General features: G+C 47.1%; 1 protein-coding gene across 1 annotated transcript in view; it reads right to left on the bottom strand.

Moving 5' to 3' along the window:
* Positions 1–13960, bottom strand: part of efnb3b (ephrin-B3b) — an 81179-nt gene extending 67219 nt beyond the window's left edge. Inside the window, exon 1 of the mRNA XM_069714166.1 lies at positions 13194–13960. Coding sequence (XP_069570267.1) covers positions 13194–13342 — 149 coding nt within the window. The 5' untranslated portion in view covers positions 13343–13960. The remainder of the gene's footprint in view (positions 1–13193) is intronic.
* Positions 13961–14938: the final 978 nt, after the last annotated feature.

Genomic DNA, 14938 nt, shown 5'->3' on the forward strand with positions numbered 1-14938 from the left:
GAGGGGTGAGGGAGATGAGGGAGAGGAGGGAGGGTCCGCGGGTTCATAATCCCCTTACAGACAGCTTTGTTGAGTGATTGACAGCCCAGCTTGTCACGTTAGAGCCCAAGTGCAGGGGGGATGGAGGGAGGGATTATCTCTTCCCTGGTTTACAACCCTCTCCCCTCCCACACCACCTCATCACCCCCTTTCGATAGGGTCAAGTGGTACAGGCCGCTGTCTGTTGTTTTCACGCTCTCTTTTCACGCTCACCCAGAAACCTTTGCTTTGTCTCGCATGATTGTGTTGTTTTGCAAATAATGCTTAATGCGGTGATGGAGGGGAAGGGACGGTGAGGGGCGCGGGGAGGAGGGTGTACACAATCCCACGCAGGGCACGTACACAAGCGCACGCACCCACGCATGACGCATGCCTGACATCCACACAATCACACACGTAAAAAAAACCTCACTCTATTCGGCATGCAAGGGCATCATGAGGGTAGAGAAAGCACTTAAACAAGACCTTGAGTGAATTCTTTTGTTCTAGCTAAGTACCACCATAATAGAGTTAGCTCGCCCGTCACAAGAGTGATTAAATTTAAGAGGAAACATAAGGAGAAAGCAAAGGTTTTGATTAAATAGATATAACATTAAAAATACAGTTTGAATTAGAGCACTTATGCATGATAGCGGCATTGTTTGGCTGCTCGACGGCGTCGACATTAAGGCTCGGAGGAATCAGATAGTGTGTGTGATTTAGGCAGTGCCAGAACACACCTCAGAGACTGGACGTGCTGCAGTGCTCAGCTGTGCACACACACTGCGCGCACACACACACACACACACACACACACACACACACACACACACACACACACACACACACACACACACACACACACACACACACACACACACACACACACACACACACACACACATCACGGCCACCGGTGGCTTTACTGAAAAAAACACACACACACACACACACACACACACACACACACACACACACACACACACACACACACACACACACACACACACACACACACACACACACACACACACACACACACACACACACACACACACACACACACACACACACAAAGAGGGAAACCAAACACAAACAGCACAGCAGCTGGGAGGACAAGACACACTCTCTTCCAAACCTGAGACCACACAGCCGGAGCGTTATCAGCGCCGTGTAATAAGCATCCCGGACGTATAAGCACACAAGGTACAGGACTGCACATGCTCGGCACAGTGACCCACAGTCGTGCCACTCATCCATCAACCCAAAGCCGAAGAATACAAGAGAGAGACTGTCGAAGAGGAGGGCTTTTGTCCCATCTACCCCATATCCCCCTCCTGAGCACCGGCATTCTTCTGGCTTGATTTTTCTTTGTGGGGAAGGAGGGAAGAAAGAAGGGGAGGATGAAAGAAAATGAAGAAAGGAGGGAGCTCCATCTGTTTTTTTTTTTCTCCCCCTGCCGTGGCTGTGGACCTGCAAGAGCTGCACTCCAATGGGGAGCAAGACTGATAAAGTATCAGGAAGGAAGACAACGATTTTTGGAAGGGAGATTAAATGACCAGGCAGCTAATGAGGGACTGGCTTCCTGATTTGAAGAAAATTTTGAGGGAGTGGTACGAGTGTGTGTGTGTGTGTGTGTGTGTGTGTGTGTGTGTGTGTGTGTGTGTGTGTGTGTGTGTGTGTGTGTGTGTGTGTGTGTGTGTGTGTGTGTGTGTGTGTGTGTGTGTGTGTGTGTGTGTGTGTGTACGCAGGCCGAGCTCTGGTTCACAGCGACTCCCAAATTACTTTGACACCACTGTGATAGGCAATCATGATTATTCATTCTGTCTCCACTACAGAGGGCCTATTTACTGCTGGACAGTGATGAGGAGAAACGGAGACCACAGATCAAAAACCACCCACAAAGAAGGAGAGAGACAAAATGAGCTGTTGGAGGAAAGGAGAGAAAATAGAGGAGAAGGAGATGGGAGCAATTTAAGACCAAAAAAAAACAAAAAAAACAAGGGAATAAATTTTACTGTCTGCCAACCAGCTGTAACATGATAAGGGCTTGGATCTCGAAGGAAACTTACACTGGTGGTAAGCCAGGCAATGAAAGAGAGAGAAAGTAAAGGAAAAGACAAAAGAAATGAAGGGTGGGGGGGTGGGTGGGGATTAGCGTGGAGAAGTGGACTGGTTTTGCAGACGACGACGACGACGACGAGAGGGCTAAGAGTGCGTGTGGGAGAGTGTGAAGCCGGAGAGCCGAGTGTGTGTGAGGGCTTTCAGTGGAAGCTCTGGGAGGGGAGCTCTTTTGTTCACGGGGAGCAGAGGGAGGAGGAAGAAGTGAAGGAGGGAGAGCGAGAGAGAGAGCGGAGACGAGGAGAAGAAGTAGTGGAAGAAGGGGAGTGAGGGATACGCTACTGACGGAAAGGGTGGTGTGGGGTTGGGGGTGGGGGGTGGTGGTGGTGGAGTGCACCTCTGAAGAAACTCAACCCCTCCACTTGGACTTTTTCCAACACTGGGAGCAATAACATTTTTCATCTGTGCATGCATGAGTATGAGTATGTGTGTGTGTGTGTGTGTGTGTGTATATACAAGCTCTCCTCTGTGTGCATGCATGCCTGGATGTGTGTACGCCAGTGTATATGAATGCTGGTGTGTGTTAACATTGACTGCGAGACATGAGGACAAAGGCAACGAGAGAGACGGAGTAGAGAGGAGGGTAAAAAAAAAAAAAAAAAAAAAAGCGCTAGAAAAGCAGCTCTGTCGCTTCCAGCGCGCACACACAGAGTCGTGTATTACGGCCGGAGCCGGGGGTATCAGATGATGGGATGTGGAAGGGGCAACAACAATCCACTTCACCGCTCTTTCTATACAAGATGGATCTTGTTAGAGTTACTTGTCCTAGACAACAAAGCACTGCAGTGCACTCCATACGCTGCAAAAACAAACAAAAAAAGCCCAGACCATTTGGAAGCAGTCAGCTGGTTTACTTTTGTACACGGCCTTAAATCATTGCTTCAGATTGGAATACTTTTATCGGCAAAATGTCTGCTTTTCAGGAAGTGGGAGAAGCGGCCTTGTTTTAGTTTGACAACCATGCATTTTTGAGTTTATCCACTGCACGGTCTGAAAGGGGTTCATAAACCCATGAGTCTGGATCACTTTCTCAGTGCAAAAAAACCCCAATGTGGTAGAGCCCGACGGACACTGGATTTTTGGCCGATGCCAACACCGATTGAAGAATTGTCCGATATTCTTTATACAAAAACTATATATAGATATCCATAAAAAAATGTAAAAAAAAAAAAATTTGCAATGATCCCTCAAATGGGGTTGTCAAACACTTTTGACACTTGTGACGAAGGTGTAATGGAGGCAGGACATTTTATAGTTTATTGTCCACACTGAGATCAGTGCACTGAAACATGAAACTTCACTGGGTATTTTAATCATTCTAAATAATTATATAAAACAAAAAACAAACATGCAAATAGGACAATTCATGATTTCCCCTAAGCTTTTTTTTTTTTTACATTATGTTGGATAAAAAAAAAGAAAAAAAGAAAGGTTTAATATGGCATATCAGTAATATATATCTGCAACAGGCCAATATCAACTAATAAAATCAGCCACCCAATAAATTGGTCGGGCTCTACAGTGTAGCTCTTCAATGACATCCAAGATGGATGTATAAGCAGTAATACGAGTCCCTGCTCAACAAAATGTACTCAAGGACTTCAGCGCTCACAGCTTTACTATATCTGGTACAATAAGTGGCTTATAGGGGCTAAAGTTAATTATTGTTGGCCAATTTTAGCTTTAAAATAGAGTCTGACTTGCAAGCTAACTAGCTTTAAACTAATAACATTAAACTATAGCATTTCAAACTTTGGTTGCCACTAGAAGCTGTAGTGCATATGAACTCAACAGAATGGTATTTTGTGGGGTTTTTTGTGTGTTTTTTTTACAGCAAAATCATCCAGCGTAGCTGAACTAGCTTTAAGAATGAAGCTAGAGCCAGGTGGTGATTATCTTAGCTTAGCATACCGTAATGAGTTGAATAAATTGTTGCGATCTTTCAGAATAAGAAACCAGAGACGGTGTGTGAATTACTGAGCTTAAGCAGATATTTTGGAGTGAGTACGGCAAGCATTAAAGAATATACAAAGAGTGGTTTCCTCTCATCCAACTGGGCAAAAATATCTCCCAAAATGTCAAACTATCCCTTTAAGAGTTCTCGTATTCTGACAAAAATGCTGACTGAAATCAAAATGTGTATTTTTCTTCTCTTCTTTCCAGTCACAAGTGAGAAGTTTTCAAATCACAACAACTTAAACGGAACCATGTGGCTTATGTGCGACCTTCCAACTCGGCATGTGTGATTTAATTCCGCAAACTCCGATACACTGACAACTTTCATTTCTCCCCTCCCATGAAGCTCAAACATGCATTTGAAAACAGTAGAGTTCATCTTAATCTCACATTTCCATCATAATCGTGCATATTTAACGTCAGGTCCACTTATGTTGTATTTTATGCAGAACCCAGGAAACGGAGCATGATTTTTTTCCCCGCGCAACTCGCCAAGGTCAGTTTCCCTATAGACTATAACAACGATGGGCTAATGCCAAAGCCAGATGGACGATGCTCACTGTACGGTCTTTTAACTCCTAATTAGAAGTATTCATATGTGCGCGCGCACGCACACACATGCACACACGTACACACACACACTCTCACACACACACTCTCCCTCTCGCTATGTCTCTTTCACATTCATTCACTCTCTCTCACTCACACACACACACACACACACACACACACACACACACACACACACACACACACACACACACACACACACACACACACACACACACACAGACACAGACACAGACACACACATCTGAGGAGAAGAAAGTGTGAAGCCTGGAAAAATAATCAAGGTGGCAAGAGTCAGTCATGGAGAATATTGCAAAAAGATCTGAGGAGGAGGCCCTGTGCATATACGGGGTAATAAATGTGCACGTTTATTAGTAAGCCAGGTTTCAAGATGACTGGTTGTTATTGCAGCGGGGCAGCCCAGGACGGGGTTCCCCACCAAAGCCTCTTAGCATTAGGATCATCTCTGACCCATTGTAAGTCAATGGGTAAAGATTACTTCAAGCTAAGATGCCTCAGAATAACAGGTCTCCACATCTCCTACACAAGAAACCAAAACATCTACTGCAACTGCCAAAGGATCCACAACCCCTCCAATCACCAACCCCCTTCCACACACACAAATAAAAGCCATGTATCATTTTGTATTTGAGCAGTGAAATGCCGGTTCTGCTTTGTTACCAGGCTCCTTGCAGGCAGTGTGATTCATGTACGCTTCTTTTTGCGGCTCTGTGCGTTTTCTGCAAATCTCTGGGTAACAGCTTCTTATGTCAAAAACGCTAAATGAGATATTTAAAGAAAACTCCACTTGTAACCACTTCATCACTTTAAAAAAAAAAAAAAACGCAGCCACAAACTGTGTGCCTTGCATTTCTAGGTCCGTTTTGTAGTTTGAGTTTTTGTTGTTGTTATCCTCGACATGACTGAGTGAGACTGTGTTCCACCGAAGCTTCAATGGAGCACAAGTAAAAGGAAAACATCCCAGCGAAACGTCAGGATTTTTTTGGAGTGTGTTTCGCGGACTCAAAGAGAGAGGGCTCTTCTGGATGAAATCCATCAAAGACGAGGCAGAGACACCTTTTGACTGCAGCCTCAATGGACCATAATGCAAGTTGACTTCTGAATAGGAAGCATGACTCTAACAATGGCTCAGAAAAACGTGGTGTCTCGCGTTCGCTGTATTATTTTTCTCCCACACACAGTGCTGATCGCAGCGTTTCAGTTGTAAACCACGTCTTTTGAAAAATTCAGAAAATCTCAAGTACAAGTTGAGACAATGTGGGTTCACCAATAAATGTAAATTAAAACACTTCACCCCGGAGTGAACTGAACTTCAAGTATTGATTATACAGTGGAACAGTAGCTTTCTTTTAAAAGCAATCGATCTAGCTTTTGGCAAATTAAGTCCATCAAAACGTTGTTCTGCTACGAGGCATTTGGCATCATTTCTGCCTCTGTGACTCCTGCGTACTGTGTGAAGTTGAAGCGCAGTGTGTGTTTGCAGCGTCTCATCTTATCATATGAACTGTGGTGAATAACAGAGAGGGGAAACAGCTGCCAGTCTCTTAATCGCTCCACGCTAAGTTGATCAAAGAGCTCATTCGAGCCCCAAAAGTCGGCGAATTCCTTTAAAGCTTACCGTGTTTCGTGCTGGACTTCACAGGGATAAATATTATGGGACGTGTCAGTAATGAGGAATGAGGGGCCGGCTCGGTCTTAGTCGAGCAGGAAGCAGCTAGTCATGGTGGTGACCTGTGGATCATCCGTCACTCTCGCTGTCTGGGCCGCGTCACATCAGCCAGTACCGATGTCAAAACGAGCCAGGCCTCCAAATCATCCATCTCTCTCCTCGCTCGCCTTCCCTCACCGTCTTTCATGCTTTTTGTTTCCCTCTCCGAGCCTGTCAGCTCTCCCATCTCCTCCATCTTTGCCTCATCTCACCCTGACAACACCCACTTCTTCTATTTTTGCCCTCCTGCTCATATCGGTCGAAGATGTTTGCCAAAACTTCAGCTGTGATGAGGCACAGCTGTCCGCCGGCAAACCCACTCATTTGTCTCTCTTGTGTAGACACACACAGACACACACACACACACACTCTCTCTTTAACATTCAGTTACAAAACCATTTTGGGCCCGTGTCCAATCAAAGCGCCGTGTTGACGTCCACTGGCCGACGGCGAGAAGAGAGTGATGGGTTTTGGTGTTGTTGAAAGTGATGGCATGTGGAGGCCGAAACTGAGATTAATTCTGGCTGATGAGGGAGGGACTCGCAGATAAGAGAACAAAACATTTGTCTTTTGTTTTGCATTTTATAAGCTCGGCCTTAACCGTGTGTAGGACTATGCAAAAGAGGGCTCCACCTTTATTTTGCTGGAGGGGAGAACGGGTGTAAAAAGACCAAACACGTGCTACAAAAAATACTCTTTTCAATCAGTCAGTTAGTTGCTAAAATCCTCGCCATCAGGCAACACATGAAGAATATCTCAACTTGTTGTCCGCAGAAATCAACTTTTTACAATGATTTACCAGGATGGTGTCAAATGTCTTCTAGCTAATGCATATTTTAGATGATACTTCAGACAAGTTGCCAACGGGATGAAAAATATCTTATTATACTGGCAGATTTTTTTTTCACGAGCGTCAGAAAAATAAAACTTAAGTACTCAATAACAATCTAAGTCACTTGATAAGAAGGAGATTTCCACATGCCAAACACAGGACTGCTTCGAACTTGACGATCTCAACACAGTTTAGTATTCATGGCACAAACACGCACATGCCAGCGCATCCTCCGTCACAAACCAGAATCCAGACCCACAAAATGACAATAGTGTCCAACTCCCTCCCGCTGCGGTCCCATTTATCTGGAATGATGCCACAGTGGCTGCTGCAATGCGAGCCCAACCCAGTGCTGTGAAGATGTGCAGAGCAGCCGCAGAGCTGGTAGCCTCCAAGCTGAAGGGTGACGGAGGAGAAGGAGGAAGCTAAAAAAGAAAGAGCTAAAAGACTGAAGGGCAAATCAAGAGGAAGGATAGGGGAGGTGATGAACACTGTGACAGAGGCTGCCCTTACACTGCACACCCCTCTGTCCTGTAAGGGAGGGGGATAGAGGGGTGTGGGGGGGGGGGGGTTGACCTGGCCCAGTCCAAATGCTGCCAGGAGGATTGGATGATCCTGCTTAGGCAGGGGTGTGCTGTGAAGCAAGCTAATGAGAGGCCTGTGTGTGTGTGTGTGTGTGTGTGTGTGTGTGTGTGTGTGTGTGTGTGTGTGTGTGTGTGTGTGTGTGTGTGTGTGTGTGTGTGTGTGTGTGTGTGTGTGTGTGTGTGTGTGTGTGTGTGTGTGTGTTGGCTGGCCTTGCTAAGGGGCTCCGGGTTCAGCCACCCAGGGCAATCTGCCCAGTGAGGCTGAGACACATGTGACCCCTTCATACCTACGGCCCGGATTACTGTTACCACCACTACCTCTGTGAGCGTGGAAGCGTGTGTGGTTTTGTGCATGTTTCCAGGAGAGGGGAGAAGAAGGAAAAAAAAAAAAAAAAAAAAAAAGAGTTGCTTGTTTCTGCTAGTGTTTCCAACATTTTGAACCAGCTCAGCCAGCCACACGCTTTTTAAATCTCCTTCATCCTAATCATCAGCACTTCTAACAATTACTGAAATCCCAAAGTCACTTCTAAAGCTCGCGGGACTGGGGAAGTAAATTAGTTCTTTAGCTAACCCCAGCATATTTACAACAGCCCTTTACAGCTGTTATGATGTTGATGAATGTGCAGTGCCCCTGCCAAATAAACTTATAATCGAGTGATAAAATAATGAATGAATTCCGAGTGGAACAACAGTCCGTGACGCCTGCCAATTTTTTTCAACTCTTCTCTACGTGTGTGTGTGTGTGTGTGCGTGCGTGCGTGCGTGCGTGCGTGTGTGTGTGTGTGTGTGTGTGTGTGCGCGTGCGCGTGTGCACATTTGCCCTCGTGTGTTTACTGTCTAGTGGCAGTGGTGGTGTGTTTAATGCTCTCTTGCACATGCAACAAAGGAGATACATTAGGACCTCACACTCTTTACACATGTGTCCGACAGCGATGGGAGGGGAAGGTCGAGCCCCCCGGGGCTCATTTATGTGGATGTGTGCAGGCATCTGTTGAGCACGAGTGGCTGCAATAGATCCGTCCGCTCACATGTCTGTGTTTTCCCAGTCCAACCTGCATACCTGTGTGTCTATCTATCCGCCCGCCCGCCAGCCCGCCCGTCGTGGCCCGGCAAAGAAAGAGAAGGAGAAAAAGATTGCAGCCTCTCCGGCCCGATTGGCCGCCGTCGCTTTCTCCTTCCCCTGGCCTTTTCCTTTCTGCCACATCAGCTGAAACCTCTTTTCACAGCTCCTGTTTGCTCTCAGCTCGTAAACGCACACACACACGCACGCATGCACGCACACACACACACACACACACACACACACACACACACGCACACACACACACACGCACTCCTCTTTTTCACCAAAGGGAGGTCGAAGGAGGAAGAGGAAGAAGGTGGGGTGGGTGGGCGGGGTGGGGGTGGGGGCTGTCGCCTGCTTGCTTTAACAGGCGGCTCTCGAGCAATATGCTTCATATATCTTTCCCTTCTCTTCCTCTCTTAACTACATCCTCCGAAAAATGAAAAACTACCCAGTGGATATTGTTTAATCGTTTCGCCCAAGGATGCGTGTAGGCTTACCTTGCTTCGTTATCCACACGGCCAAGGAAAAAAAAAAAAAAAAAACTCAGTGCGTGCATTATTCATGGGGGGGGGGGAGGTACAGTGCGAGTGGATCTCACGCAGGTGAAAATGGGTGTGGAGTTTCAAACACACCAACAATCAGTGAACAGGTGTCGGGAGTGCCGCTCCTCTGATATGACACCCTGTTTGACCTACTAACACTTATTCCACTCTCAGTCCGAGCATGCCCTCACCCAAAAAGATTTCCGGCGATCCCACGCTTTTCTCCGATTTTTTTTCTTTTTTTTTTTTTCTCTCTGTAGCTGAAACATTTAGCCTAGTTAGCTAGTCTGTTATCCGGCGCCAATTAGCCGGCGATTAATGAATTATTGAGAAACGGGAAGGGGGGGGATTAAATTTTAATGTGGATCTTAGGGGGAATAGTTGTATTACAAGTCACCGCGAGCGCCGAGCGAGGAGACGCCCACCCTCAGCAGCCGTTTGCAATAATCTACAGCCGTTTACTAAAATATGGAGAAAGAGACAGAGAGAGAGGAGAAGGGGGGTGGGGGGGGGATAAAGAAAGGAGAGGAGAGGCTTTGAGCAACAGGAGGGGTGAATGAGAGGTTTTGGCCTCAAGAACAGACACTGAAATCAAACTTGCAGAAGGGCCAAAAACTACAAAACTCCATATGCTGTGATCAGAGGAGTGACCAGAGCCAACGTTCTCTCTCTGCTTGGATTTATTTTTTTGTGTGCGCGCGTTAAGACGAGTGTGACCTGCCAGCGTGTGTGTGTGTGTGTGTGTGTGTGTGTGTGTGTGTGTGTGTGTGTGTGTGTGTGTGTGTGTGTGGGTGGGGGGAGGGGGGGGGGGGGTCAGCTGCTATCCCAGCACACACTCCACCTCCACGCCGCTCCATCCCCTCATAGTCCTGGGCAGTAATGCAAGATTCGATCTTTCATTAGGGCGGCCGTGTAAGACCAATAATAGGAGATGCTGAGATAAGGGTAATGTATGTCTGGAGGGGGTGTGGGGGGGAAGCTCTTCCCAAGGTGATCGTTCTGGTTCAGTTCCCCTCTTCCTCAAGCAGAACCCGTATTGGCACTTGAGACTTAACTGGTATTGATTTACTTAGGGTTAGGACTGTGTCTACCCTCACTCTGCTCCCTCTGCCGCTCCCTCTGTTTCTCTTTCACCTCCCGGCACCTGTCTCTGCTTATATCCCTCCCTGAACACTTCTGTCTCCTCTCTCTCTCTCTCTCTCTCTCTCTCTCTGGCAGGCTGGAGTAATTTCAGCTGATGGAGCCATCAATAGGAGGGCGGATATAGCACTTGACGACCCCTAAGCACTTTGATACTACATTTTTAATTCAACTTAACGCGAACCCGGTCATTGTATTTATTCCAGGAGCGAATCGGAGTTTTCCCTCCTCATTTCTGTCATTCCCAACACATTTTTTTTTTGGGTGCGTCAGCGGCTGCCGTAGCGGCATAATTAGTGGCTGGATGTGACACATGTTTCCAATTTGCTACGTCTGGTCACTGCACTGAAAAGGGGCGGGGGAGGAAGGGGGGGGGGGAGTGACAGAGCGAGGTGGAGATGGAGACAGACGGAAAGTGACAGAAGGGGAGAGAACACACGGATGCAGAGGGAGAGAAAGCAGCGTCAGAAACAAGGAGAGGGATGAGAGGGAGATGAAGGTGAGGAAGAGAAGGAGGAGCAGGAGATTGCTCACGGAGGTGGAAAAAAGGATGGGAGGGAGGGAAGGGGAAGGGGGAGCGGGAGGTGGAGGTGGAGGACGGAAGCTGCAGGTGGACAGTCAAAACAAAAAAAACTTCAAAACGTGTACATCCAGCGCAGGTCTGGAGGTTAACAACGTGACAGGCCATTTACTGCACAGACGAGACGTGAACCATACGTGCACTCCGGCACCTGACGGTTACAGACTCCTGCTCCTGCTTACTTTTCGCCTCATTTCAGACCAACAAACCAGATGTGTTTGTGCGGGGGCTCGGCAAGCTCGGCCTTGGAAGACGCACGCTACTTTGGACAAGCACGTGCTCTTAGCATATTTCAGCCCACGGCCAAAACCAATTTTGCCCCGAGGCAGCCGATACTAAAGTACGGCTCTTGTCATGCAGAGAGCAAGAAGAAACAAGTGAGTGGAAGTACGTAAAAAAAAACAAAAAAACAAAAAAACAAGGGTGGCCAAGAAAATAAACTGAAGGAATGACTAAGCTGATTAACTATGAATAGTAAGCTTCATGAATAAGCTTCGTAGTATACAATAGGCTTTGTATGTTTATATGAGTGAGCAAATCTGTGGAAGTGACTGCGGAGTCTGCCATCAAAGCCACCACCCTTCTAATTGCCAGCCAGGCCCTGTTCGCTAAGCCCTGACACCCACCCTTAACACTAAACTCCATTAGGAGACAATGGATATGGAATCACCTGTAAGGCCTCCGAAAGCCCAGGCTGTTAGCTTTCTCAGTGGAAATTACCCTCCCGTGTCCAACCCTGTTGGGTGCATCCACCCACTGCTGACAAAAAGCCCTCATTAAGGGCTTCATGCCTGGCTCCACAGCAGGGGCCCACGCACAGTCACATCTGTGGAGAGGTGGAGGAACCGGGCAGGCCGTATAGCCTACAGCACATTGGGCGCATTAAAAACCTGTTAGTGCCTGAAAAGGCCCCTGGTATGGGTGTGAACCGAGAACGGTTTGAGGGTGGTGGTGGGTGGTGGTGGTGTGGGTGAGCCTAGATTAGCTTTTGTGTTGGGTTTTTTTCTGTTACAAAGTGGGTAATGTAGACAAACCTACAAGCTTTATTCTGGACCAGCGCTCCTTGCTGATACTCTGTTTGCCTACATAAAGGTATTTATCAAGTTCAAAATGATCACTGCTCTAATTTGTCCCCAGAAGCAAGGATTTACAGCAATGAATCCCCCCCCCCTCCTGTCACCTCCATACAATCCACCTTCTTTTTCTCCAGCCCCTCCCTCCCTCCCCGCCTCACAGACCCAGTTCCATTCAAATGCAGGGAAACTGACAGAGGTGTGAGAAAATTGGTGTCGGTCGTTAAGGCCGGACAGCGGAGAGGTGTTTAAAATGGCATTTCCTCAGCTAATGCCTGACACCTTCTCCAGAGGAAAGAAGGGGGGGGAATTATGCAAATGAGCAAGGCCAAGTGGGGCAGGCTGGGTGTTTGGAGAGAGGCCTGAGGGCCTGGGCCTGGACTTTAATCAAGGTCATGCAGCAACAGCAATTAAGAGCATCACACAAGTCTTTATTATCCTCCACACAGCCTCCATCTTTCTACACGCCTGGAGCTCCCACACAGTTTGCCAATAAGACTAACTGCAGCTGGATTATCCACAATAATCAATGCGAGGGTGACAAATTCAGACCAGCTGTGAAACAGAGCAGTGTGTGTCAACTCCAGGTGTGGACATTTATCAGATTACACTGTTTAGATGGAACTTCTGCTTGGCTACAAACAGTAATGATGGAATTATGCTATTTCGGGAGGACACTGCAACAAAGTGGCCAAATGAAAACCTAAATAAATGAATACTCATCCTGTGGTAGGCCTGCATGTGCAGTGAATTGTTGCCCTCACTCAACTTTATGCTGTTTTGCATGTCATGTTGTACTAGTAGCTGCATTTAGAGTTGCTTGCGTTCAGGCAATGTTGCCTGAATAAACTCTTCTCGGCATTTCAAGTTGCATTTCACACTTCGAACATGCAACTTCGGGAATTTCGGTTTATCCCAAGCTGGAAAACTTCAAACCTACAATCAGTCAACCTCTGAAATCTTAAATGAGAACTGTTCTTACCTTTCGTTCAGGGAATTCCAGTAGATGGGCTCCATATTGCTGGCCGTCGTCCCCAGTAAATCCAGTAAGAATACCAGCAGGATCCACAATCCATTCCCACTTCCTCGACACGCCATTTCAACCCTGACACCCATCATATGCAGACCCATTTAAAATAAAATGGGCAATATTCGCTATGTTTTCAATGCTGTTTCAAAGGAGACTCTCAAAACAACGGATGTGCGACTACAGCCGACCAGGCTATAGGTAAAGGCAGTCAAAGTGAGAAGTGAAAACCTGCTGCAAGCAACCGCATGGATCCGAAATGTCGTAGATTGGACTGGATCACAGCAACAACAAAAAAAAAAGAAAAACACGCTGAAACGTGCAGGAGAAACTTGTTCAATCCGTGCGTCTGGATCTCCAAAAACGACGTTTTCAGCGCGTCCTCGCTCGTACTATTTCAGTGCCAATCCCATGACTTTCCCATTAATTTGTCATTAGTCGTCCTTTTTTTTTTTTTTTTTTTCCGAAATAGTGCTCTTCGGCTCAAATGTAACTCCACAGAATCAAAAGATTTCTGCGAATTACCGCCACCCAGGAGCTATTTCTGTTGCCTTTCGGTGCGCCCTAATTGTCTTTTTCCGAACAATGTTCCCTTGTTCTCTGTGCCGACTCTGTGTGATTTCTTTCCCATTACCTTGTTTTCTCGCCAGCAGATCTACCTTCCAACAAATCAGGGTGGACTGGAAAGAAATATTGTCTCTCTGTTGGAAGGACACAGTCGAGATCCGTTTTAAAATGGAAAAGATGTCACTCGTGTCCACAGCTCCATCCTCGTGAAGACGTGTTGATGCTCGGTGGGCTCAGTCAGTGCGCATTACAATCCTCACTCGCCTCTTTGTAAAATTATACAGGCTGGTTGTAAATCCTTCACAACGGATTCGTTGATAATTAAAAAAAAAAAATTAAAAAAAAAAAAAAATCACGATCCAAATCGATAATAAATCCAAGAGTCAATTTTAGTGTCAACACAAGAAAACTGAGGAGAAACAAACCAAAGAGCTAGAAAAGCATCTCCCCTCTAATGATAGCGTGCGAAAGGCCGACGTGAAACTTGTGAAAAAGGAATAAGATGCGAGTTCTGAGCGTCAGTCCCTGCTAGAAATTGACGTCTATCTGATTGCAGCGCATCATTTGGAGAGCTGTACGCGTCGCTTCTCGGCCGGAGGAAAGCGCTTCAGTCGTTAGCCTATCTCATCCGTCTCAAAGTCCCACTGGTTTGACTTGCCCTAATGTTCGCAGCACATTGACAGACCGACTGGCTTGTTTGAGAGGAGGAGGAGGAGGAGGGAAAAAAAGGGGACGTGGATGAATGGAAAAAAAAAAAATCCCCATCCTCCGACTGGCAGGCAGGGCGCACTGACGGAGCGCAATTCTTCAGGCTTTTTTTTTTTTTTTTTTTTTTTTTAGGAGGGGGGGGGGGGGGACGCGGTATCGAGTCCCTTTCAGCACCTCTTCTCTCCTCCTCCTCTTAGAGTTTCAGGGGGCCCCCCGACTCGGACCTTTGGACTCCCTGGCGCTCTATTCTGCCTCCTTTCAAGCGCTGAAGAACACCCCCCCCCCCCCCCCACACACACACACACACACACACACACCCCTCTAAACGCTCACAACGTGCGCCCCGCGAGCTGCTCGGCAGCGCCACGGAAGAGCAAGAGCGCCCTCAACGCATTTACGGGGCATCACACGTGGCGCGGGGAGAG

The sequence above is a fragment of the Brachyistius frenatus genome, unplaced genomic scaffold (assembly GCF_029030835.1).
Source record: "Brachyistius frenatus isolate BFR_SWC_R1_liver_20210118 unplaced genomic scaffold, ASM2903083v1 Contig_127, whole genome shotgun sequence".
In the NCBI taxonomy this organism is placed as follows: Eukaryota; Metazoa; Chordata; class Actinopteri; family Embiotocidae; genus Brachyistius; species Brachyistius frenatus.